At 29.4% G+C, this 25639-nt stretch overlaps 3 protein-coding genes across 4 annotated transcripts; all 3 read right to left on the reverse strand.

The window, feature by feature from the left end:
- Positions 1 to 6892: 6892 nt before the first annotated feature.
- LOC133786022 (receptor-like protein 32) lies at positions 6893 to 8026 on the reverse strand. Its single transcript, XM_062225234.1, has one exon. It carries the CDS (start codon positions 8024 to 8026, stop codon positions 6893 to 6895), a length of 1134 nt encoding a protein of 377 aa, XP_062081218.1.
- A 171-nt stretch (positions 8027 to 8197) lies between these two features.
- LOC133786023 (receptor-like protein 9DC3) lies at positions 8198 to 9805 on the reverse strand. The gene has a single exon (XM_062225235.1). The coding sequence runs from the start codon at positions 9803 to 9805 to the stop codon at positions 8198 to 8200; it is 1608 nt and encodes a 535-aa protein (XP_062081219.1).
- Positions 9806 to 14002: 4197 nt separating this feature from the next.
- On the reverse strand, positions 14003 to 25434 carry LOC133783197 (lupeol synthase-like). Of its 2 annotated transcripts, XM_062222747.1 has the most exons (19): positions 25361 to 25434; positions 24914 to 25153; positions 22587 to 22775; positions 22419 to 22508; positions 22119 to 22316; positions 21729 to 21813; positions 21435 to 21601; positions 21134 to 21322; positions 19633 to 19746; positions 19400 to 19519; positions 19157 to 19279; positions 18286 to 18384; positions 18113 to 18169; positions 17965 to 18011; positions 17743 to 17886; positions 17030 to 17207; positions 15557 to 15637; positions 14861 to 14944; positions 14003 to 14272 (listed from the first exon to the last, which is right to left on the reverse strand). In XM_062222747.1, exons 2-19 carry the CDS (start codon positions 25106 to 25108, stop codon positions 14159 to 14161), a joined length of 2274 nt encoding a protein of 757 aa, XP_062078731.1. In that variant the 5' UTR covers positions 25109 to 25153; positions 25361 to 25434; the 3' UTR covers positions 14003 to 14158. The 2 variants fall into 2 exon arrangements, with proteins under 2 accessions (XP_062078731.1, XP_062078730.1); XM_062222746.1 differs by lacking the exons at positions 24914 to 25153; positions 25361 to 25434 and adding an exon at positions 24488 to 24728.
- Between the last annotated feature and the right edge of the window lie 205 nt (positions 25435 to 25639).

The following is a 25639-nucleotide window of genomic DNA, read 5'->3' on the forward strand; positions in this document are numbered from 1 at the left end:
CGGCTCCACATTCCTTAGCCATTCTTCTGCTTCAAAGGGGTCCGTAGTCCCTTCGAAGTTCGGAGCGTGCTGCTTGCGGAACCTCTCGTACACTGGCTCCATGTGCTGTACAGGATATGGAGCGTAATTCGTCATAGGCCATCCCCTATACGGACCAACTTGTTGGGGTGCTGGGGCCATTGGCTGCGGCTGCGGCTGTGGCGGAGGCTGAGGCTGAGATTGAGCCTGTTGGCGTTGTTGTTGCAGAAGTTCCTCGACTTGCTGTCACAGTCTGTCAATCTCTGTAGTGTTGTCAGCTGGCTGTACCGGTGCGTTGCGGCGAGCAGTAACACGTACTCTCCTTCGGCGAACGGTAGGGACCGCATTGGTCGCTGGAACATCGTTGGAGGCATTTCCGTTGGTGCGTGCGGATCTTCGGAGAGACATCGTAGCAGAGTTCTAATAGTTGAAAGAAACATGTTAGAACTTTTCCTAATAGGCTCTAAGGAAAAAACTTATTCTAAACAAACATAACTCGGACCTATTTATTATGACTTTTTATGAAAAAATTATATAGGTCTTTATTTATTATTAGAGCGGGTTTCTATACTTAGAAAAACAAGTCATCTTTATTTTCTAAGTGTGTTTCTAATCATCCTATATGACTTAATTCTCAGGCTCGAAACTTATCTTTGTTCCAAAGTTAACCATATTGAGGGAGGGCTGGGATCAGTAAAATCGTTCCCACTACTAAGGCCCCCTAACTCTCAATAAGGAAACCAGGTTCATTGATTTGTATCCACCCTCACCGAACTTAGTCATTATTCATTTTATTTAGTATTTATTATGATTGCGAAAATAGAATCAAATTCACACATGATATTCAAATAGCATGTTTATTCATTTGGAAAACAATTTCACTTATTACAATAAAAAATAAATAAAACAAACACTAAAAACTTCTAATCTAAAAATCGGGATCTTCTACATCCGATCCGTCATCTAACATATCATCATCTATTTGCTCATAATCATCATTATCATGAGCATCGAAACGTCCTATAGGTAGGTTGGTGAGAATCCTATTCTTTTGCTCATTGGTGAATTGAAACTCAGATTTCGCGGTAAACCTAACTAAGAGGAAATAATATCTCATTGCTAAGGGTAGTTCATCTTCCTCATGCATCTCTTCCCATATCTCTTCTAATGCTGCTATTACAAAATGAAAATCTTTAAACAACCTAATTACTAATACATATTGCTCTGTTGATCTTAGCATTATTTGTTTAGCCTCTTGAAGGCCACCTATCGCTTGGTGAAACAAAAACAACCTTCGAGTAATCCTTTCTAGGGCTCCTACGGTGTTTCTTGGCTCCCTTATTCTTTTTAAGGCCTTAATGGCTCGGATATCTTGGTAGGTTAAGGCTCCGTTCATTCTTAACTGAAACATAAACACTAAAGTTGTTAGCTATACACATAGACAAAGTAACTTGTAACTTGTAACTTAAACACTTACTTGGCGGTCCGATTCAGAGCTTTGAGCATGTGTATCGAGGAGAACTTCATACAAAGGAACCATTTCTCTGATACCAACTGTAACGACCCACTACTCTAGACTAATTGGACCATTAACGAAACTATACATAAAATCCTTAAAAGAACTTACATTTGCGAAAATACCATAATTTATTGAATAACTTGCAAAATAAGAGTTACTTTACAAAGTAAATACCAAAACGGATATGGGATCCCATTGTCTTTAAAACAAAAACATAATTTAAAATAATAAGACATTACATACTTAGTGCGGAAAATACATGTAAAAAGACATAAAACCGAAACTACATCCTTGAATCGAATAACGCTCGACCCCTTGACTCCATTCACCATCGATACACATCCTCCAAGCATCACGAATCTTACCGCCTCTAAAGCTTATTTTCCTGCACATAAACAGAAAGGAGTGAGCCTAATGCCCAGCAAGGAAAATCTAACACATAGTCATACACATAATTTCATAAGAAAACATAAAGACTTAACATAATACATATAACATACACTTATTATAATGGCCATTATTACTTGGGGTCCCATAGACTAAACAAGCATATGCCCATGGGATTAGTGGGGTCCTACTAGCTAAGTAGGTCATATGCCCATAACCCATTTGGGGTCTTGTTAGTCATATGGGTCATATGCCCAAGCCTACAAACATATATTCATATCATAACACTTTTAATAACATAAAACATATAGATAACATAAGCACACAACATATTGATTCTAGCCTATTTTCCTTACCAAAGTTACCGGGATAAAATTGACTGAGTTGGGACTTTTTGGAACACTCCTAAAACCATAATGAACAAGAGTGAGTCTAAAGAAAGGAGATGAAATGAAAGAGAATAGGAAGACTAAACCATTAAAAGAAAATATGCTTACCACAACTTAAGTGCTTAAGAACTTGGATTCCCTAACCAAAATAAGAATGAGGTTAGGAAATTGAGTAGAAGACTAAGAGAAAGGAAACATAATACAGAAAGGAACTAGAGTTTTGGTTACCTCAAAGATTTGCAAGATCAATCTAACCTCCACCGAAATACTATAGAACTCACTTCCCAAAGTGTTTGATAAGCTTATGATGTTTAAGCTTATAGTTTTTCCCCAAACCAGGTGTTTACACTCTCACACTCACTTAACACTAGCAGCTTCTGAACTTAGAGCAAATGGTGAATAATGGCTGGGTACTAGGTCCTATTTATAGAGTTTGGGAATGAAAATATCTTGATTTTACTTGAATAAAAATAATGGCTTTTTAGGTGAAAATCATTTGAATAATCATTCAGCAGAGGCTGAAGACTTGTTCAAAAGATGCTGGACTGTTGAAGGAGTTTTAATGGCTGAAAGGAAATGAATTCAAAAACATTTGAAAACATACTGGAGGAGGAGATATATCGCCCCCTGTAGGCGATATATCGCCTGGGCCAGTATGCTCGAGGCGACCGTGCATCGTTTCGTGTTTTCCGTATCTACGTGCTGCGATATATCGGCACACGCTGAATATTTAAACACAAAATTACACATTTTTAGCTAAGTTTGAATGGAGTAAGCAGCCTTGACTAAGCCTTTAACGTATTCAAAGCTGCTGACTGATCCTATATCATTCAAACTTTACCCTTATTTAATTTAACCCTCCAAAATACTTAATCCTTAATTACCATTCATAACATGTGCTTAAAATCCTATTGGTTGATGTCTAAACCTTATAACATAATAAATATAATCCTTAATATCAGTCACATTAATCAAACCTTAGGTTATACTTAATATTCTTAAACTATATGTTAAACTTAGAAAATCTATAAGTACTACTATGAGTGTCCAAATAATTCCCGGTCTGAACCAAAAATCCATAGTAACAAAGATAACACTAAACATACTATAATACTACTAAACAATTAGCTAAGTAAAGTTCTTGGACTCTACAATATCTTTATTTTTTTTTGTCTTTCTCGCAGCTATGACTGTCACACTAATCATAGTCTGTTTAAACTCTTGACACTAATCATAGTCCGAACTATTGAGAATACTAACTTTTTTTTTTAATTGTTGTAGGAAGTAGTACCAATTCTTACTTTGGAAAGACTATTGGTAACGAGGTTGAATACAAGGACAAGAAGAAATATATGGTGTTGGACAATGAATTTTGTGTTTTATTTTATTTGTAATTTTTATTAGAATAAATGATTCTTTTTTGAGTGGTTAATTATTTACTTTGTAAATCTAGTTATATATATTTTAAGGTCAGGACTATTATGTTTATAAACAAGACTATATGATTTTTGAGTCAAGTAGTAGTGTTATATTTGTCCAAAATTTGTTTTATTAGATAAATACTTTGTATAAGTTTTGTTATTTTAATTTATAATTTTTTAGATTTGTATAAAAATATTTCATTTAAATCATAATTTTTAATGTAAAATAAAAATAAATAATTCTTTTTGCAAGCAATAACGACACCTAAAAACTGTCGGTGTTGCTAGCAACGATGACATCTAATAATTGTTAGCGTTGCCAGCGGCGTAGCCAGCAATGGCGACATCTAATAACTGTCGGCGTTGCCAACAACGGTGACATCAAATAACTGTCGGCATAGTAACGGTGATAATAATTGTCGGCGTAGTTACCCCTATGCCGGCATAGGCAAATATGACAGTTAGTCGATTGTCGTCATTACTCAATAGCGACAGTTAAAAACTGTCGGGAAATCTTATTTTTGTAGTAGTGCTGTTTTACTTTTATTTTATTTTGATTTTAATTTTTGAATTTTTTTAAAAAAATTATTATGTTTGAATTAATTTTTAAATAATTAATACAAGAAGTAGATTTTTTTTAATTTTTTAATTTGTTTTTCTAATAAAATGAGCACGATTTGGTAGTTGTTGAAATTCAGGGGGGAAATGTTAATTTATCAAAATTTACAATGGCACGTTAGTGTTTAAACGAAAAAATGGAACGTAACCTAACAGAAGGACTAGGTCATCTAATAACACCTCACCTTTAGCAAATGATACCAACTCCAGCCGTGGTCTTTCCCAGTCTATCCCTGACCAATTTTCACCATCCCCAAGTCTCAGACGACTCTCCACCCCTAGTACCTGTTGCTCAAATTCCACTTGACCTTCGTGCTCCTCCACCTCATTCACAACCCACAAATAAACACTCAATGGTCACAAGATCTAAAGCAGGAATTTTTAAGCCAAAAGCTTTGACAACTTCAATTTGTGATATATCACTAGAACCAAGATCTGTCAAGACAGCTTTACAGGACCCAAATTAGATTAAAGCCATGACTGAGGAGTGGGTCTAATTACGGGACCCAAATTAAATTAAAGCCAAGACAACTTTATGGACTTTCGTTCCTCCATGTCCTAATTACATGCCTATTGTGAGCAACAAGTGAGTCTTCCAGGTTTAATATAGAGCATATGGGGCTGTGGAGCGTTACAAAGCATGCCTTGTGGTGAAAGGCTTCCAAAAAACTACAGGTATTGATTTATTTGAAACTTATAGTCCTGTGGTGAAGCCTTCTACTATTTGAATTATGTTTACTATTGTCGTCACTTTTGGAAGGGAAGTTCAACAAGTAGATGTCAATAATGCCTTCCTAAATGGTGAACTTCAAGAAACATTATATATGCACCAGCCACAAGGATTTGAAAATGAGCAATATCCATCACATGTGTGCAAGCTCAACAAAGACTTATATGGGCTCAAACAAGCGCTAAGAGCTTGGTATGACAAGCTCCAGTTCTCTCTCTTGCAATGGGGTTTTACTTATTTTAAATCAGATACTTCTCTTTTTTACACTCGCAAGAATGATTAACTTATTCTTCTCCTAGTTTACGTTGATGATAATCTAATAACAGGAGAAGATGCTGCCTCCATTCATAGACATCTACAATTTGCTCTTAAAGTTCTTGGTCCTGTGAGCTATATTTTGGGTTTTGAAGTATTCCGAAATGACTCCGGGTTGTATCTTACTCAAAGTAAATATACAAGGGATCTATTGAACAAGACAAACATGATCACAGCCAAGTCAACTCCTACTCCTATGTGTCCAAATGTGCAACTTTCACTAGAACAAGGTGCCCTTCTTGCTGACCCTTTTATTTACAGGAGTGTGATTGGTGCTCTTCAATACCTTACTATGACTTGACCAGACATAACATTTATGGTAAACAAGCTGAGCCAATTTCTAAAAGCTCCTACTACAAATCATCGGAGTGCTTGCTAGAGAGTGCTACGATATCTTGCTGGAACACCAACATGGGGTCTTTGCTTTGCACCAACAAAGTATTTAGAGATCCAAGGCTTCACAGATGCTAAGTGGGCTAGTTCTATTGATGATCGTCGCTCTATCTCTGGTTATTGTGTATTTTTTGGTGGCAATCTTGTCAGGTGGTCTTCAAAGAAACAACATGTGGTGGCTCGCTCTAGCACCAAATCTGAGTATCGCTCACTTGCTTTGGCTACTGCTGAAATCATGTGGCTTTAGTCGTTACTTTCTGAGCTTCAAATTTCAGCAACTCAATGTCCTATTCTTTGGTGTGATAATTTAGGTGCAATCTCCCTTGCCTCTAATCCAGTTTTTCACGCAAGAACCAAACATATAGAGATTGATCTCCATTTTGTGTGTGATCAAAGTCTGGCCAAAGCACTAGTAGTTCGTATGTTCCTTCGCATCTTCAGTTTGCTGATTAGCTAACTAAACCATTGCAAATTGCTCAGTTTCAAAGTTTATGTTCCAAATTAACACTTCAAGTTCCTCCGTGCCACTTGAGGGGGATGTTAACTATACACCAAACCCCTAGTTAGTTGTATTGATAGTTAAGTAATGTTTGTCTGTCAGTCTTTTGTAACAACTTTACTTTTCTGTTAATAGTGTTGATATGCTTTGTAACAAACTTTTCTAATCAATATATAAAAGCAAGACTCTGACTCTGAACATTTTGAGCTTGTTATCATTCACTCATTTCCTCTACAACTCTTCCAGATATTTCACATTCATTTCTTCTCAGTTCACTTTCTTCATAGTCTTCTTTCATACACGTTATGCTTTGCCTCTGTCCTCTGTTCCATCCAAAACACATCACAAGAATTCTCTTTATTCATAATATTATATATCAATATACAATGCTGAGTAAAATTATTTTAACAAGAACTTATTGCATGGATTATATATTTGTACAAGCTCTGCAACATATACTTTTAATTGGTACAATCTAAGCAACATATGACTTATTTCGAAACACAAAAACATGCAATAGATTCCACAAAACGCTGATCATCATGTCAACTAGTATCTTCTTCAAATCCCACCATTTTGACGAAATAGTTTGCTTTGATATTGTCACCAATGGATGCCACTGTAGCTTCTAAAGCTTTTCTTAATCTCATCAACATCTTTATTTGTAAGGACAACATATCCTATTAAACTTCCAATCACTATTCCAGTTCCATATCCCATCAGCTCAACTTTCCAGAAAACACCATTCCCTTGATCCTCCGGAGAAGATGTTTTGTTCATCTTGCCTTCGTTGCATGATTTAGAAAGTGGAAATCCACATAACCCCAAATTTCCATTATACGAATCATCATTGAATGTGTTGAATTGCGGGCCACGAGGTATTTGTCCCTCCAATTTGTTCATGGAAAGATTTAGAAATTCAAGTTGATTTAGATTTGTTGCCAATTGCCATGGAATCGTCCCAACAAACTTGTTTGAGGAGAGATCTAACCATTCGAGATTGCTCAAATTTCCCAATGATGGTGGAATATTACCCGATAGCTTGTTGTGCGAAAGATTAAGCCCTTTGAGTGAATATAGCTTTCCAATAATCATGTTTGGAATCTCCCCTATGAAGTTATTTCTTGATAAATCAATGGTTATAAACATGGATTGAATTTTCACCAACTCAACATAGAAACCTTTTACTGCCACCGAAACAAAATCATGATAATAGGATGGTCCTATGAACCTTCCCATGTATTGCAAGTCTTTTGAATAGGCATTCATCATGCCCACAAAATTCTCAAAATATTCTTTTGGCAAGAAGCCCATGAATTCATTGTTAGATACATCCATTATTCTCAACCGTTGAAAGGGAAATCTAACACTTGGTTTACTTATTGGACCATGAAATCTATTAGATCTTAAGATAAACACTTGTAAGTTTGGGAGAGATTCCAACCAATGGGGAAATGATCCATGTATCTTGTTGTTCCCAACATCCAAAATTTCCAACTTTTTACAGTTGAACAATGACAAAGGAAGGGAACCTTCCAATTGATTTCCATTGAGGTTTAAATTCCTCAGAGCAATTTTCTTTGCAAAGATTGGAGAAATGATGCCATGAAAGTTATTCTTCTGCAAACACAGCACTGAGAGCATTTTGATTGAATTTCCAAGGCATGGAGGAATGTTACCACTCAAACTGTTATTTGACAAATCAACCGTTGTAAGAGAAGTGAGGTTGCATAACATAGATGGTATTTCTCCAACCAATTGATTGTTTGCAAATAAAAACAACAATGTCGAAGGTGGTGGAATTGGGAGATGACCTTGAAGTTGGTTAGAGCACAGGTCAATGTTTTGTAGGTTCTTCCATGGAAGTTGATCCACAAGTGTCAACAAGTTATGAGAAAGATCAAGGTATTACAATGAATCCTTGCCAACATTCCAAAGCCACGATGGAATGGCCCCTTCAATTTGATTGTAGGAAAGCTCCAAGCTTCCTAACTTTTCAGCATTTCTAAGAGAGTATGGGAACTCAGTTAGACCACATGAAGACAATGCCAATGAGAAAAGAGTTCTTGGCAAGGTACTATTGACATTGTTGATAGAATCAACCACTGATAAGCTATTAAATGAAAGATCAAGATATTTGAGGCTTTTAAACTTTGAGAACTGATCTAATGACACAACACCACTTAATTTATTTGAAGAAAGAAACAGAAACGAAAGATTCACTAGTTCAAAAATTGAGCTTGGAAAGATACCTTCTAGTTTGTTAGATTGTAAATCTAGATGTAGTAAAGAATCAGATTGGAATTCAAGAATGGAGCCAGTGAAGTTGTTGTTACTTAGATCTAACTCCTGCAAATACCGAAGGGAATATAACCATGATGGTATTGTCCCACTAAGTTTGTTAGTAGATAAATTCAAGGATTTTAAATTCAAAGGAGGACCACCAACTAAATCATGGTGATTTGAAGAGATGCACAAAGACGAAACTTTTGTTGAATTACTACTACAAACTTCTGGAAGCTGACCAGTGAAATTATTAGATGAAAGATCTAGTTCAATAAGCTTTTGAAGATTCAGAGAAGACCATGGGATTTGACCCCCAAAATTATTGAAAGAAAGGTCTAAAGAAGTGATTTGAGTGAGGTTAGCATGTAGTAGTGTTGGATATAATCCTACAAAATTGCAAGCAGCTAAAGATAGAGTCGTCAAGTACTTCAGATTTCTTGTAAGATAAGGCAAGTCTATGAAGAACCTGGAGTGAGAAAGACTCAATTTCTCAAGTGGGCTTGTCCAATTATATTGAGGGAATGTACCATTGAGATTTGTGTTGTAACTCAAGTCCAGCCCTTGAAGGTTTGGCAAGTTGAAAATGGTTTTTGGAAACTCCCCCTGCAATCCAGTTTCTCTAAGATCAAGATATGTCAAAGAAGTTGATAAATTAGCAAACGAATTGGGTGAGACATAAGACATATTGACACCATGCATAAACAATTCTCTAAGATTTGTTAGGTTTGCTACAATTCTTTTCCAGCTAGATGTCTCAAGTTTCAACTCATGATTAAAACTCAAGTCAAGTGAAACCAACTTTGACAAGTAAGACAATTCAAAAGGGACTTTACCACTGAACAAGGAGTGAGAAAGATCAAGGTGAACTATTCTTGAATACCTACCAAATTGAGTAGAAACTTTGGAAGAGTGAAAATCATTGTAGGAGAGAACAAGAGATTGGCCAGTAAGCTCATCACATGTGACACCGCTCCATGTGCAGCAATCCTTGCTCATATTCCATGAAGTAGTACTATTAGGATTGCCAATTCCAAGCTCAGCTGCGTAGTGGGAAGAGTAACTACTATTGGTTATGGGAAATGAGTTTTTGAAGTGAAGCAAAGCATAGCTTTCTTGGGGATGGCACAAAGGAGGGTGAGAAGAATGAAGAAATGAGAGAGTGTTGGATGGAAGAGAAACAAGCAAGAAGAGAAAGAGACAGTAAAGCAAAGAAAACAAACCCCTCATCATTTTTCTGGCAAATATTTCCAGCAAGATATCAATATGTACGTACTGAAAATGAAAATGTTGGTGTTATTTATAGGCCTAATAATTTGTACTATATGTGGTTGTAATTGGCTCACTGATCTTTCTTTTCCATTCAGAGTTGGAAAATTTTGTTATTTTCTTTCTGGTAGTTGCCATGCTATTATGATTTATTTTACAAGTATTGATAATAATGCTCTCGATGGATCTATTTTGAATAAGTCTTTCGCAAGTAATTGGTTTGGTTATGTATGAGTAGTGAACGAGTCTAACTTACATTTGGGTTGTACAATTTCTATTAACATATTTGTTTGGTAGCTGATGAAGACTTTATCATTTTCTTTTATGATATGATAAGTTGGATTGGACCTTGATTAAGATTAATAACAAACCCATTAACACACAATTCTTTTACGTTACACCAAATTCAAAATGAAATAATTTTCTTTCCACGGAAGAGTTGTGTGCGTTTTTCTAGCTATATATTGACTCAAGACCAATTATACAAAGAAGTGGACAAGTAATAGAGGAGCCTTATTAATTTTTTGGGATATACTTATTATCTGGTATTTTATATTTCAGTGAACTATAGTTTTAAAATTCATATTGGTACTTGTATTTATAAAATCAGTAAAAAAGAGCAATATTCTTAGTTATAAAATGTTTAAATAATTAAAACATATTTTAATATATCAACGAATAAGCCTAAGCCTAACTGCCTAATAACCAAGCTTAAGCCTAGTACATTTTTTAAAAAAAATTAAAAATATCAACTTGATAGCTATTTTCAGCTAATGCTTTTTTTCCAAAAAAAAAATTGCTAATGTATGAGTTGTCTAATGTTTATATAATTTTGTTTCTCTAAAGCAAAACTACTCCTTTTAATTATTATTAATATTCTAACATGCAATAGTTTATCTTTATTGTACCCTAAATCTATATTATTGCAGTTAAAAATAATTATTTATATATATATAAAAGTTTATTTTTTTTTTCAAATGCTTACTTATTATAGAAAAATGTTAACAATTCAATTGCATAAAGAAAATTTTCAAAATTAAGATTAATACAAATTTATTTAAGATCATTTATGTCTCAAGAAAGATTAAATAGTATAGCATGGTTGTTTATTAAAAAACAATTGTTAGATAAACTAGACTATGATGACTTGATAAAAAAAATTGCATCTCAAAAGGCTATAAAATTAAATTTTTGAGCAGTCTTTCCTTTTGTTAATGTGTTATATTATACTACTTTATTATGTTTTTATTTTCTAGTAAATATTTTAGTAAAAAAAATGAATTTTTGTTGTTGCGAAAAGGCCTTATATTTTGGAGCTCGCCCAAGACGTCCAATCCAAATATGGTTAGAGAGGACCCGCGACTATGGTAAGCATCTTTCTACTCACCAAGCACCATATGGTCTTTCCTCCTGACGCCACACAAAGCCCCGTCCACGTATCTTTCTCCCTCCACGCTTTATTTTATTTAAATAAGATTTTTTTGAGATATTTTACTACAATAATTATTTAAAAATTATAAATTTATATATATATATATTTTAAATTAAATAAAATTTAATTAAACTTAAACTTAATATTATATTAAATATATAATATATAGTATTTTGTTGTTACTACCAAATTTAAAAACTAGAACAAATATAAATTTATATAAAAATAAATAAATTAAAATATATATGATATTTTAAATATATTTTATAATAATTTAAATAATTAAATCATATTTATTTAAAAATAATAAAAACATACATATCAATTTTTTTATCTTATAAATTTGTGTGATAATTTATTTTTTATCAAGTGATTGTAACTCTTTTTTTTCCATCAAATTCACTAAAGGATATTGCGAGATATATTAAAAACTAAAAATAATTGATGCACATATACTATTGTCTACACTATGAGTTTTTTTTATTTTTATTATTAATTTCTTTTGAATATTATTGTATTTTATATATATGTTATGTAGTCATGTAAATATATATATATATATATATATCAATATTGTGTTTAAATGTTATATATGTAAAATTTAATGATATAAATATTTATATATACTATAGAACTATAATTCGTTATGTTATATATATTTAAAAAAAAATAATGAACCAGTTTTTTATTAAAATTATTGATAATGTTTATAATTTTAAAACTAAGAAAACGTGTATTACAATTTTAAAATTAAGAAAACGTGCATTATATGTAACAACATAGTGTATATATATATATAAATGCTTATCATCCTGATGAAGTTTTTTTGACTACTTGACTTTGGTTAAATTGATTCGGCCTTAACATTTGTTCCTGTCTTTTGAATAAACATTTCATATATATATATATATATATATATAAATATATATTTACAATACATAATTATTTTACTATTTTTTTTTTATTATTATAATTTTTTTATATTTTTTTTCACTATATATAAAAAAAATTAAATCAATTTTTTTAGCATTTTCTTTTTACCGTAACTTTTATATGAACACCAAAAATTGGAAAGAAAACTAATAAAAATATGAAAACGTGAATGGGTAACCAATTACCTGATGGAAACATTCAAATATAGAAAAAAAAATTATATGAAGAAGATGGGAGAGAAGAGAAATGGGGTGGATCTAATTTTTGTGGTAACTGGTTACCTTTCCATTCTTTGTGTGTATATTTCTAGGGATAACTGATTACCTTCACGTTCTTTGTGTGTATTTTTTGGGGTAACTGGTTACCTTCATGTTCTGATATGTGTTTATATTTTTGGGTTCTTTATGGTAACTGGTTACCTATATTACTAAAATCATAGTTATTTTTTTTTTTAAGAAAGTGTTCTTCCTCATTTTCCTTCAAATTTGATGTTTATTTTCATATTTAATATGAGTAACCTGTCACCCCTCTTATGGTAATTGGTTACCCCACTTATGGCAGAAAATTACTTATCTCAGGATAACTGGTTACCTCACCTGGTACATGTTATTTAACCTATCTCTATGATTTTTTTTACATAACTGTCAAAGATCAATCAAGTAACTAGTTATAATATAAAAAAAAATATGCTAAAAAAATAACAATTAAATTACAAACATACCCTTCCTAATTATTAAAACTTGATTAAGAGTAAAATTATGGCATAAATCAACTTTTATACAAAAATATGGTAAAATAAACCCATAAAAGTAAAATTTCTTAATAAAAGCCATAGATTAACTTCTTCTTTTTTTTTTGAAAGAAAGGCCATATTTTTGCACTCTCTATTAACATTCTTATATAAAATGTAATTTCCTCCCAATTTTTGTACATTATTTTGGTAACTTTGTACATATCACATTTAAGACAAAAATGGGACTGGCCCAAATCAACCGAGCCCAAAATACTTAAATGAATATAAAAAGGGATTTTTACATAATTCATTACAATAATCTTAATAGGGGGCACGAAATGATAATATCAATAGTTCAGGAGGAAATTTGAACATACCGTATATTTTAGAGGACACAATTAATCTCGTAATGTTAAATGTTCAGGAGCAAAAATATTATTTATTAAAAAATAAAATTTAAAATCTTTGTTATAATAAAGTCAAATAATTATGAATTATATATCCAAATATTAAAAGATCAAATGATTGTCAATTGCTAAAAGATAAAAAAAAAGTTAGATGCTTGGGGTACTCAAAGTTGAAAAAAAATCGTAATCTTACATGCTTTGATACCATTAGGTGTTCCTGCTATAAGTTAGTTAGAGAAACTATCGAATTAATAAATCCAATAATTTCTCATGGATCTGCACGACTTGTACTCCAATCTGCGCGATAAATGATAGATTGCTAGATCAATTAACTCGAAAGTTAATCTAGTAACTTATAACAGTAGTTGCCTTCAGATACGATCCATAATGCATACGATGTTTAAAAAATTTAAGAATTGTAATTAAGTTATAAATATTTATAATGATCAAATTTTCATATTAGTTAAATTGTTAAATACTAAATAATCAAATTTTCAATTTGAGTTCTATAAACCCAAGATATATATACATATATTCATTATTATTCCATAACAAGCCCCTCAGATAGAACTATTTTTTATTTATTAATTTTTAATGGCATACACAACATTACGTACTTATATATTTTGACCACAAACTTGACTTGGACAAATTAATAATGTAAGCAAAATAACATTAATTAAATAAAAATATGACATGATGCATGGTGTACATGACATATTATTGGAGAAGTTTGTTTATTATAGAGTACAAAGACACAACTACTCAAACTGATAATTAATAATAGTTTTCTTCTGAGTCCAACTATAAGTTTAATGTTTAGTTAAAACTCGTCGACGATATTCTCCTATAGCCCATATTGGAAAGATATTACGATATGATGCGAAGTTTAACACCCCATTCTTCATATATATTCCATTTACTTCCTGCAATCAAATATGTTTTATAATTAATATATTCATCAAATTAAACATACTACCTAATAGAGCTTACATGAAAAATCACACTTTGCCAGGTAAATATATATTTATACTATAGGAGTTTCAAAAAGAGCCCGGCTGTTGTGTATTTTTGAACTGTGAATAGTTTTCGGCACGATTTTTTTCATTATCGTATATTTTGTAGTTATTTAGTAGAGTATCCTACAAATTTTCAGAAAATTCTGAACAATTTACAATGCCGAAAACTAGGTTCAAAACAGATTATTGCATGCGTAACTAATTTTTTTATGCACCTGGAAAAAAACATGTTTGTACCTAATTTTCGGCACAGTAAATTATTTGAAATTTTCTAAAAAATTTCTGGGTGCTCTAAATAACTACAAAATATTCAGTCATAAAAAATCGCGCCAAAAACTATTCACGGGTCGAGAATACACAAGAGTCTCACCGGTGAAACTCTTTTGGCTGAATCTGAATCCCCTACAATAAAATTTGTCTATATATTTATACAATTTATGAGAGTTATACATGTATATGTACACATATTGTGTACATAATTAATGTCATATATACCTGTTGAGGAAAGTCACCATCTTCAATTTGTTCATTGATCAATAATCTTATTCCTCGATGTATGGGTTTTGGATCAATATCAGCCTGAAATTGAATATAACATTACGTGGATTATGTGTCTTATTACATTGATGAAACTTTTAATAATAATTTCTTATTCAACTTTTAACATTTTAATTTCATAATACATATATCTTTCCTGATAATTTTTTTTTAGTTTTTATTCATTTTTTGTTTGATATTATTTTATTTATTTAAAATTAAAAATATATTAAAAGTAAGAGGGTTGGGCAATCTGCTAACAAAAAATATAATAATAAAATGGGGACAAAATAGTATTAATTTCTTAATATTTGTTGATAAAAAATTAAAATTTGGGGATCATTTTATCAACAAAAAAAAAGTTAAATAAAGACTAATTAATCTGCCTACACACACAAATGATCGAGACCAACAGTACAAATAAGCCTATAAGAGAATTTTCAATGGAATGCTAAATAAATGATCATTGCTATATATATACATGAATTTGCATATTAAAATGTTATTTTGCTGCTTTGTCCAATTTTTGTGTCAAATTTAACACAATTTAAAAGTTGTACTATTAGAAGTGGTCTAACAATCTATGTTTGTAATTGGAAATATAATATACATTAGTTTTTACCATATATATATATGTGTATGCATAGCACTCACCTGCCCAGCCACAATGAGAGCTAACAATGCCCATGCAGTTTGGACCACATTTGATCGATCTCCTTCTATGTTGGTATACACCTATTTAATTCACAATTTGAAGAAGAATTATCATCATAATATATAAGAAAAATTACATGTCCCACCGTAATTTTTAAAAAAAATCGTTTTATACAGTAGATTACATTAATTACAAAAATACGGTTCTCCCCAAACGTATATATGTTGGACCTTATTTTCTCTGTGTGGCTGATGCATAATTTCAAACTACATCATAATTATGTATTTATATCCATACGCTTTGATTATAAGAGATAATATATATAAAAATTATTCTCTCTCACTGATCTCTTTTTAATTTATTTTTTGTTACTTTTTTGTCTCCATTCTTAATGAGAATTCAGGTGTACCAAATAATATAATAATAAAAGTAATAATAATTATAGCTACTACCATCAATAAAGTAGATTGATTTATTTTTATTTAAAATAAATATTTATACAATTACTCAAAATAAATAAATATTTATACAAGTTAATATCGAATTAATTGAAATTAAGCTTAAATTTATAAATATTTGTAACAATCATGTTAAATCAATTTATAAATATTTATGTAAATGATAGTTACAAAAATAAATTTTTTGGTTGTGAAATTAGTTTTGTAAACTGTTGTTATAAAAATGTAAAATTTGTTAAAAAAAAATATTGTATTTCACCATTATATATATAATAAAGTGTTTTTAGAAATAATGAATATCTTAAATTTATATTTTTAAGTTATATAGCATAAATATGAAGGTTCTTGTAATTTTTTGGTACAATATTGTAATAATATGGAAAAGTATAATATTTTTATGTATATTTTGGCTATGATTTCTTGACTATAAAATATTTTCGTAAATGTTAGTTACAATTTTAAAAAATATATATATATATGTTACTTGTGTAATGCAATTTAACATTTTAACTTAGTTTTATATATTTTTGTATGTTATATGTTAATTAAATTCACAACTTACTTTTAAAAATATTAGTCACAAATATAAAATTTTTTAGTTATAAAATTAGTTATGTAAACCATTGTTACAAAAAAAAAAAATAGCAACGAATTATTTTGTAAATATTGTCTACAAAAATGTAAAACTTGTTTACAAATATGTAAAACTTAGTTGTATATTAGTAAATGTTGTTTACAAAAATATTTTTATTTAACTGGTCTACGTATCTGTAACACATGTTTACGAATTTGTAACAACTATTAACAAAAAAAAGTTATATTTCACTGTTACTCTGTATTTACGCTTTTGCCACTCCGTATTTTTCATAAAAATTCCGTATTTTTGTAATCTACCGTATTTTTCATATATTTTTTAAATGTTAATGTATTTTTGTAAATTTCCCTAATATATATATATATATTCTCATATTAATTTTGAGAATAACATTTTAATAAGATTAATTAGATTGTCACCTCATTTACGCTTGAAAGGTAACTTTCTCCCCAACCACCATCAGAGAGTTGCTTGGACAAGAGATATTGACATGCCTTTCGTAAGTTAGGGCAATTGGTATAATTTTTACCACAAGCTACCAACGCCTCTACGCCAAACCATGCAGCGTACGTGTAGCAAAGTCCCCATCGACCATACCTGACAGTTTTATATGAATATTAAAGCACCTAAGATACAATCCTATCGGGTATCGCACATATTTTAATTTTATAATTATTATGAAATATCGTTAGACTACAAATAAATGTACTTTTTAGTGACAACACTTTAGCCACAACAAAAAATTCTCTGTGACTAAAAAGTCATACTTAATTACAAGTTGTCATTAATATAGTTTTAATCACAACCTATTACTTTTAGCGATAAAGTTTGTTGTGACTAAAAATAAATTTATTAGTAACAATAAATTGTGATTTTTGTAACTAATATACTTTTAGTCACATACTTTTTTAATGATGACATATGTAGGATGATTTTTCTTTAGTGACAAATTTTATTGTGACTAACCAATAACAGGGTGACACCTCAAGTAAGATGTCAAATAACTACACTCTAAAACACCTAAAACATACACCTAACCTTTTACGATTAGTTTATAGCCATTTATTATAATATTTGTGTGTTTATATATATTCAAACTAATAATAATAATTCATGAAATATTTATTATTACCATGAGCCATCAGGGTTTTGTGTATTGATAATGTAGAGCTCTCCCTTTGTAATGCATTTGTCTATTTCATCTCTTCGGTATGTTGGATATAGTTTCCTAAACAGTACCAAACTTTGGATAACCGAAGAAGAGCACTCTACATAGCTGAAATTCATGACATTATATTTATTAGAAGAAAATACTAATCAACCACATCTATCTATAAATATAACATATTCTTACTCTCTCTCAACCACAGTGTCTGCAAGGAACTCTATGGGATTTAAGTACTGCAAGATAAGAGAGCTAAAATTACAAAATAATTAAGTTTTTTCTTCAATAATCAGTTGTTATATATATGCATGTATATATATATATATGCTGAAAATACCTCCAACCAATGATATCCTCTTTTGGGTTCCCAAGCAGAGAAACCCCCATCATTACTCTGTACGTAGTAGGCATATATAGTAAAAATGACAAAAATCTATAAAATATAAGAAAAGTAGGATAAATATAATTAATGACTAATCTAATAGAGAGATTGTAATTAAGTACACGTACTTGATATGTGATCAATAGATTTACTGAATCATAGAAGCACTCTATGTCCATTTTCTCTCCAACTAGACTTGGTGAGATTTGAGAGAGCATTAGTGTGGCCTATAAATTAATCAAACAAATGAAAAATAAAGTTAATTAACAAGCTGTAGAGAATTCCATTTTGGAGCCCTAATTTGTTTTTCTTTAAGAATATTATTGCTACGAGGTACCTATCATGCATAATACTTAATACCAAGCTCGTGTAATTTAATATCAGATCTCATATATTTAAAATTAAATTTAAATATGTGAGATATTATGTTAATTACACCAATGTTCATCCATCAAAGTAAATTTCATGAATTTCATATCCACATAGATCAACTATGATTGTTTATGAAATTTATGTCCTCTATTTATTCCTCAGTTGTTCTCAAAGTTAGGATTTTAGAATTAGAGCAAACACGTACAATTCTCTAATAATATTGATCAAATTGTGACTAAATTAAATGAAAGAGTAAAGATGATATATATACAATAGGACCAAAACAAACACAAGTCCACACCAAGTGATAGGGCCCAATTGGTAATGAACACGTGGCAACGACTAAATGAGCACTGAAAGTACAACAATAATATATTCGAAAAGGGAGACTAAGTCGTAGGAAAACAGTTGGAAATTGTAGCATATTATTACAAACTATATTGTATGTACCTATTTGAACACAATTGACACAAGCAATAATAATACACATTATTGGAGCATTTATTATTATTATTATTATATAACTAGAATTTAAGCCAAGTTTGTGACATAGCTAGATTTTGCACAAAATTAAATGCATGCATAGTAATGAGAGAATTAGATATATAAATATATTGTATGTGTTACCTTAAATGCTTCGGCAGTACAATCAGAGATTACCCAACCTTGGTCAGCAGTATTAAAGGTCCACCCACCTTTAGACATATGTCTATACATTTGAGTATAGTTTCCAGGAGGATTTTTACGAATCTGAATATTTATATAAAACAACTTTTTTTAATAATAAGAACATGATTTATATACACATAAATATATAAATATATAATTATATAAATATATATATTTATTTATTTATGTGAGAGATCAAACCTGTGACGCCTTTAAGAACTCATGGGCTTTTCGAAGAGTATGGCCATACTCTTTATTTAGATTACATGATATAATAGCTTGAACAGCAAGAGCTCCATCCCATGATTGAGAACCAACACCCTGAATATATAAATACACACCAAAGAGATTTTATTTATTTAAATGTAAAAAAAATCTACAAGTATTTTAGATTGTGTTTAAAAAATTACTGTAATAAATATAAACTTTTAAACCTGACACTTGGCTCCATCTTCAGCAATCCAAAAATAATCTGGAATTCTAGCCAAGTGACACTTAAAAGCTTCTGAATTTGGATCTTCAACCCAACGAGCAAGCATAGTTATTATCTGTATATATACCACAACTGATTTTATAAGTTTTCATGCGAATACTTGAGTAATATTTATATATATATATATACATACTAGATAAAAGCAACGTGCATATTATGCACGTTGCTTAGTTTTATTTATAGAATTTATTAATTATTTATATAAAATTTATATTAATGTCATATAAATTTCAAATAAATAACTTATTTTAATTAAATAATTTAATTATTTTTGTTTAAGTTTATATTTGTTTTAGTTTTTGAATTTGGGAGTGAGAACAAGATATTATATATTATATATTATATGTTCAATGTAATATTAAATATTATATGTGGATTTTAAATTTAAGTTTCTTGCTAATTTAAAAAAAAAAATTGTTGCTAATTCATAGTAGATTATATTATATGTTTAATATGATATTATTCTAATGAATGAGTTTAAGTTTAATTAAATTTTATTCAAGTTATAAAATGTATAATTTTAATATTTTTAAATAATTATCATTGTAAAATATCTCAAAAATATCATATTTTAATTTGTTTAATTATTTATTATTTTTAAATAATTATCATTGTAAAATATCTAAAAAATATCCCATTTTAATTTGTTTAATTATTTATTATTTTTAAATAATTATCATTGTAAAATATCTCAAAAATATCCTATTTTAATTTTTTAATTATTTATTTTATTTTATTTAAGTTTAAGTATTTACAAACTACCGTTAAATATAACAATATTCTGTTAAATATAAAAATATTATGTTATCTACACACTTATTATATAGAAGAGATATATATAGCATCTAATTAGCAATATTACATCTGAACTGAACTCTTTATATTTATATATATATTAGTTACAAACAATGTGTCATACCCATTTTCTTAGTTTTATTTATAAAAATTATTAAATTTGTATATCATTATCATATTAATTTTAAATAAATAAACAATATTATATTTAAAAGAATAACATAAACATATTAAAAGAAAAATTAAACAAAAGCATTGTAAGTGGTTTTTTGAAAAAAAAATATAATATGTTAACCTATTTAAATATAAATGATATTTTTTTAATAAAAATTAACATTATATTAATTATATATTGTTATAATGATATTTGATAATATTTAAATTTATATTAATATAAGTATTAAATATCTAGTCTTCTATTAAATATAAATATAATAATAATATTTTATAACCAATTTATATTATATAATTAATAAATATAATATAAATTCAAAACCAATTATTTATACAAGTATATGGTAAGAAATATGTGATTTCATCTCAAAACCAATTAATATTGAGTGAAACAATCTATGTTCTTATAAGTTGTTGAATATACCCACACACAATTTCCGTTTGAGATATTTTCTCTAACACACTATACGTACCTTCTCTTGACTGGCAACAGAAAGATAATTACTAATTTTATCCTCATAATGTATATGATCCATAGCAACTTGCAGTGCCTTCTTTCTTAGCATAGAAAAAGGCCATCGTGTTAGCAATGGTTCTCCACAATTGTAAAGTAGTCCCCACACCATATCTTGCACCGAAGGATGAGGATAAAACAGATCCTCCTAAAATAAAATTACATCAAATATCGATCTTTAGAATTGCTTGAGGAACTTTTAACTATTTATTATATTTCTTGCTTATATAAAAATATATGTATATATGTTTTGAACAAACCTTAGCAACAGTGTTTCGAGCTTTGTTCCAATTTATATCATGATATGATTCGGTATAGAGTTCTTGCCTTAATGATTGAACCAACTCAGTGATTGGACCAACAAACCTCTTCCCATATAGGAATGACATAGGCAAATAAATCAAGCGAGCCAAGGCAACCATTTTCCCTACATCATCCAACCACACCAACAAACACAAAACTTTTTTATAATTACTACAAACTACTTGTATTAATTTAGTGATACAAAATAAAAAATAAAAAAGATTATATATATGTATATATATTAATTGAACCTGGATGAAGGAAAAACACTCTCGGCAAAAGCCAAAGCTCTGGGGGTACTGGATTGCATCCTGACCACTCATACACACCAAGCACCTAATAATACACATATACCATGCATATTGATATATGTAAATAGTTTTGCTATTCCATAGATAAATATAAATATGAGAAATTGGTAAAAATGATCATTTTTTAATAATGATTTTAAACTATGATCTACTTTTGATAATTTTTTGCAAAAATGATATCCGTCAAGTTATTTAAAATTTTCGATGAAAAATCATTTTACAAAGAATTATTAAAACTAAGCTAGAGTGTAAAATAAATTTAAAAAATATATTATTTTGATAAACGACCTTATAAATGTATATAGATATAGATATATGTGTGATGTATACCGTTAGCCAGAACTTTCCCCAAGATGGGATCCCAACAGCACCACCATGATCAACAATCCATTTTCTGCCTTTAGATATAGAACTTTCCTCACTATGGATAGGACCCTCTCCCAATAACCTCAACGTAACATAACTCTCTACCGAACCAAACATGGTGCTAGGTCCTTCTATGTGTTGTCCCCAACCTCCATCTTCATTCTAATAATATATACATATATACATATATATTAATTATGTCTTATATATAATAGCTTTAATTTAAATGATGTCAAAATAATATATATATATATATATATATACCTGGTGATTATAGATGTAGCGAATAAGTTCCTTTTTGTGTTCTGGTCCAAAAACAGTATTAAGTGATCCAGTAATATATAACACTATTACCTGCAAATTGTTACGATTGAGTTGGTTTTAATATAATCTCAAATATATATATATATATATATATAATTAAAGGTTTACCAATGGAGGGAGGAAAATTAATCCAGCAGCACATTCAGCAGGCCAATGGCCATCGTGGGCTTGAATTGAAGAAAAGTAAGTAAGAGCCCTTCTTAATGTCACTGTTACTGCTTCCTCTGTTATAGTATCACCTTCCTTCATTTTCACTGCTGCTGGAATAATTCTCTTACATGAACTTTCCTTTGTAAGCTGCAATTGTTTTTCATTAATTCATCACAACAATAATAAATATAAATATACGTTCTAAAGGTAGAATTTATAAAAATTATTATAACTATGGTTTAGCTCCAATTTTAATTTACATAATGAGTAATGATATGTTATCTGCACTTAAAATATGTACTAAAATATTACACACAGTGATATAACATCACTTTTTAAAACACTGGGTCCCAGTTTAGAAAAATGTGATTGGTAGAAAAGAAATGTCACATCACTTTGTGTAATATTTTGGGTGCACATATCGTTAATCTTTACATAATAGTGCCATCATGTGCAATTTGGGCCGGTCGGACCACTCCCAATCAATTTTCTTTTCCATCTTTTAAAATATATTACCAAAACTTCACTTTCTTTATTTTATATTACAATAACTTCTCTATATTTTCTCTACATTATTTAAATAATATAATTTTTACTATATATAATGCACAATAATAAAGTAGCAATCAAATATATAAATAAAAAATTATTAAAATATTTTTGAGGTATAAATAGTGTTTCTCTAAATTTAAAGAAACATTATTCCACTCTTTATATCCTTCTCTAAATTAAATACATTTTATGATGTAGTGCTATTTTTCTACTTTTTGTGCTCTTCTCTTCTCTTCTCTAGAATAAAATAAAATAAAAAATAGTTTTTTAAAAATTATATTGTGAGTTCTCTTAATTTATTTAAAAGGAAAATTTTAATTTACCGCGTCTCTATTTTTTCTTTTAAAAAATCAACAAAAAGTAAAGAAATATATTAATAATAAATTTAAGATAACAACAAATAAAATAAATGTATCTCAAATAAATATAATATAATTTAAATATAATAATGATAATAATAAGAGTACGTAAATACTTATTTGGGACCTTGTGTTTTGTCAAAATATATATTTGGTACTCTATCTTTTTAATAATATTAATTTAGTACCCTATAATTTGAAATCGTACATATTTAGTACTATGGACATAAATTTTGTAAATATATGACAAAACTATCCTCAATTATATGAGTTTCAAATTTAAATTATTTAATTAGTTAATTATATATAACTGGTAACAGTTTTGTCATATTGATAAAATTTTATTATTTAAATTTGAGTACAAAGTACCAAATATGTATAATTTCAAATTACAAAATAACAAATTAATATTATTGAAAATATAAAATATCAAATCTGTAATTTGACTGGTATCCAAACGGTTATTTTTTCCCTAATAATAATAATAGATTGATTCATTGACCTGCCTTATTAGGCCTCTGCCTGTCTTTTCCGTTTAATTTATTTGCTTAAAAACAAACAAAGCATTTGACTGTTGATTTTGAGCACGTTTTATTCAGTGTAAAAGATTTATTTTATTTCAACATGCATGTATATTGCTTATATTTCATCTCTACTCAAGTTACTCTATAACTTTATTTATATGATTACTTTATAAAGCTGTATTATTACGTAACTAATAATATTATGACTAACATATTTTATTATGAGCACCCTAAATTTTTTAGAATCCTTAAACAAAATTTTACCACATATATATAAATATATATTTTTCTAAAAAAAAAAGTAACTATATAATTTGAGATATTCAATAAACTTCTAGCTAGTGTTTTGTTGAATTTGTTCTTCTTCTGAATTTCACTTTATTAATCGTATGTTTTTGGTGTAGTAAAATATATATAAATATACCTGCATTCTCATAAGTAGATCAGAACTTTGTTTTCTGCGAAAGCGATTTTTGTTGAATTGTTGACGAGCTTGGTCAACTTGAGCAAGTTCTTGAGGTGTACCGGCATTGTGATCGAATTCCCAGCACTGTCGCCCCACGTGGTTATTCTCCGATTTCAGCCACGCCTCTCCTTCGGCTATCTTCAACTTCCACATATATAATCCCCTTGTTTGCCCTAGCTCGATCTCAATTCTACACCTGATGATCGCATATATATATATATATATCTATTTTGTTTTTTTTTTAAATAACCACATATATATATCTATTTTTTGAGATTCAATAAACTTCTAGCTAGTGTTTTGTTGAATTTTTTCTTCTTATTCTGAATTTCACTTTATTAATCGTATGTTTTTGGTGTAGTACGTAATAGTATATAAATATACCTGCATTCTCATAAGTAGATCAGAACTTTGTTTTCTGCGAAAGCGATTTTTGTTGAATTGTTGACGAGCTTGGTCAACTTGAGCAAGTTCTTGAGGTGTACCGGCATTGTGATCGAATTCCCAGCACTGTCGCCCCACGTGGTTATTTTCAGATTTCAGCCACGGCTCTCCCTCGGCTATCTTCAACTTCCACATATATAATCCCCTTGTTTGCCCTTGCTCGATCTCAAATCTATACGCCTGACGATGACATATATATATATATCACACATAAAATTATTATATCTAGTTTTGTTAAAATTATCGTAGGAATAAAATAATTGCTAAGGAGCATTATTGGTATCTATCATTATAAAGAGGTAACGTACTGCTATTAGAGTAATTTAATATTGAATCTCACACATTAAAATTTAATAAATGTTATGCTAATCAACTCTAAAATAGCACCTCACGTGTGGTGTCGAACACTTTGCCAAATAACAACAATCTAGGAATAATGATGTGGTAGAGTAATTGTGGTATATATATATATATATATATATATGAAAGATGATTTATTATGAATTTAGTATTGTACGATGGAGAAAATTGAGTAGTTTATTAAAATATAAGAAAGAAAATCATTGATATGATAAATTGACAACATATATTGAATTTTGAATCTCCCTTATATAGTACTAAAATATATAAATAATATAGCCAACTAACTCATTAATTACGATAGTT

The sequence above is a fragment of the Humulus lupulus genome, chromosome 6 (genome assembly GCF_963169125.1).
Source record: "Humulus lupulus chromosome 6, drHumLupu1.1, whole genome shotgun sequence".
NCBI classification, from domain to species: domain Eukaryota; kingdom Viridiplantae; phylum Streptophyta; class Magnoliopsida; order Rosales; family Cannabaceae; genus Humulus; species Humulus lupulus.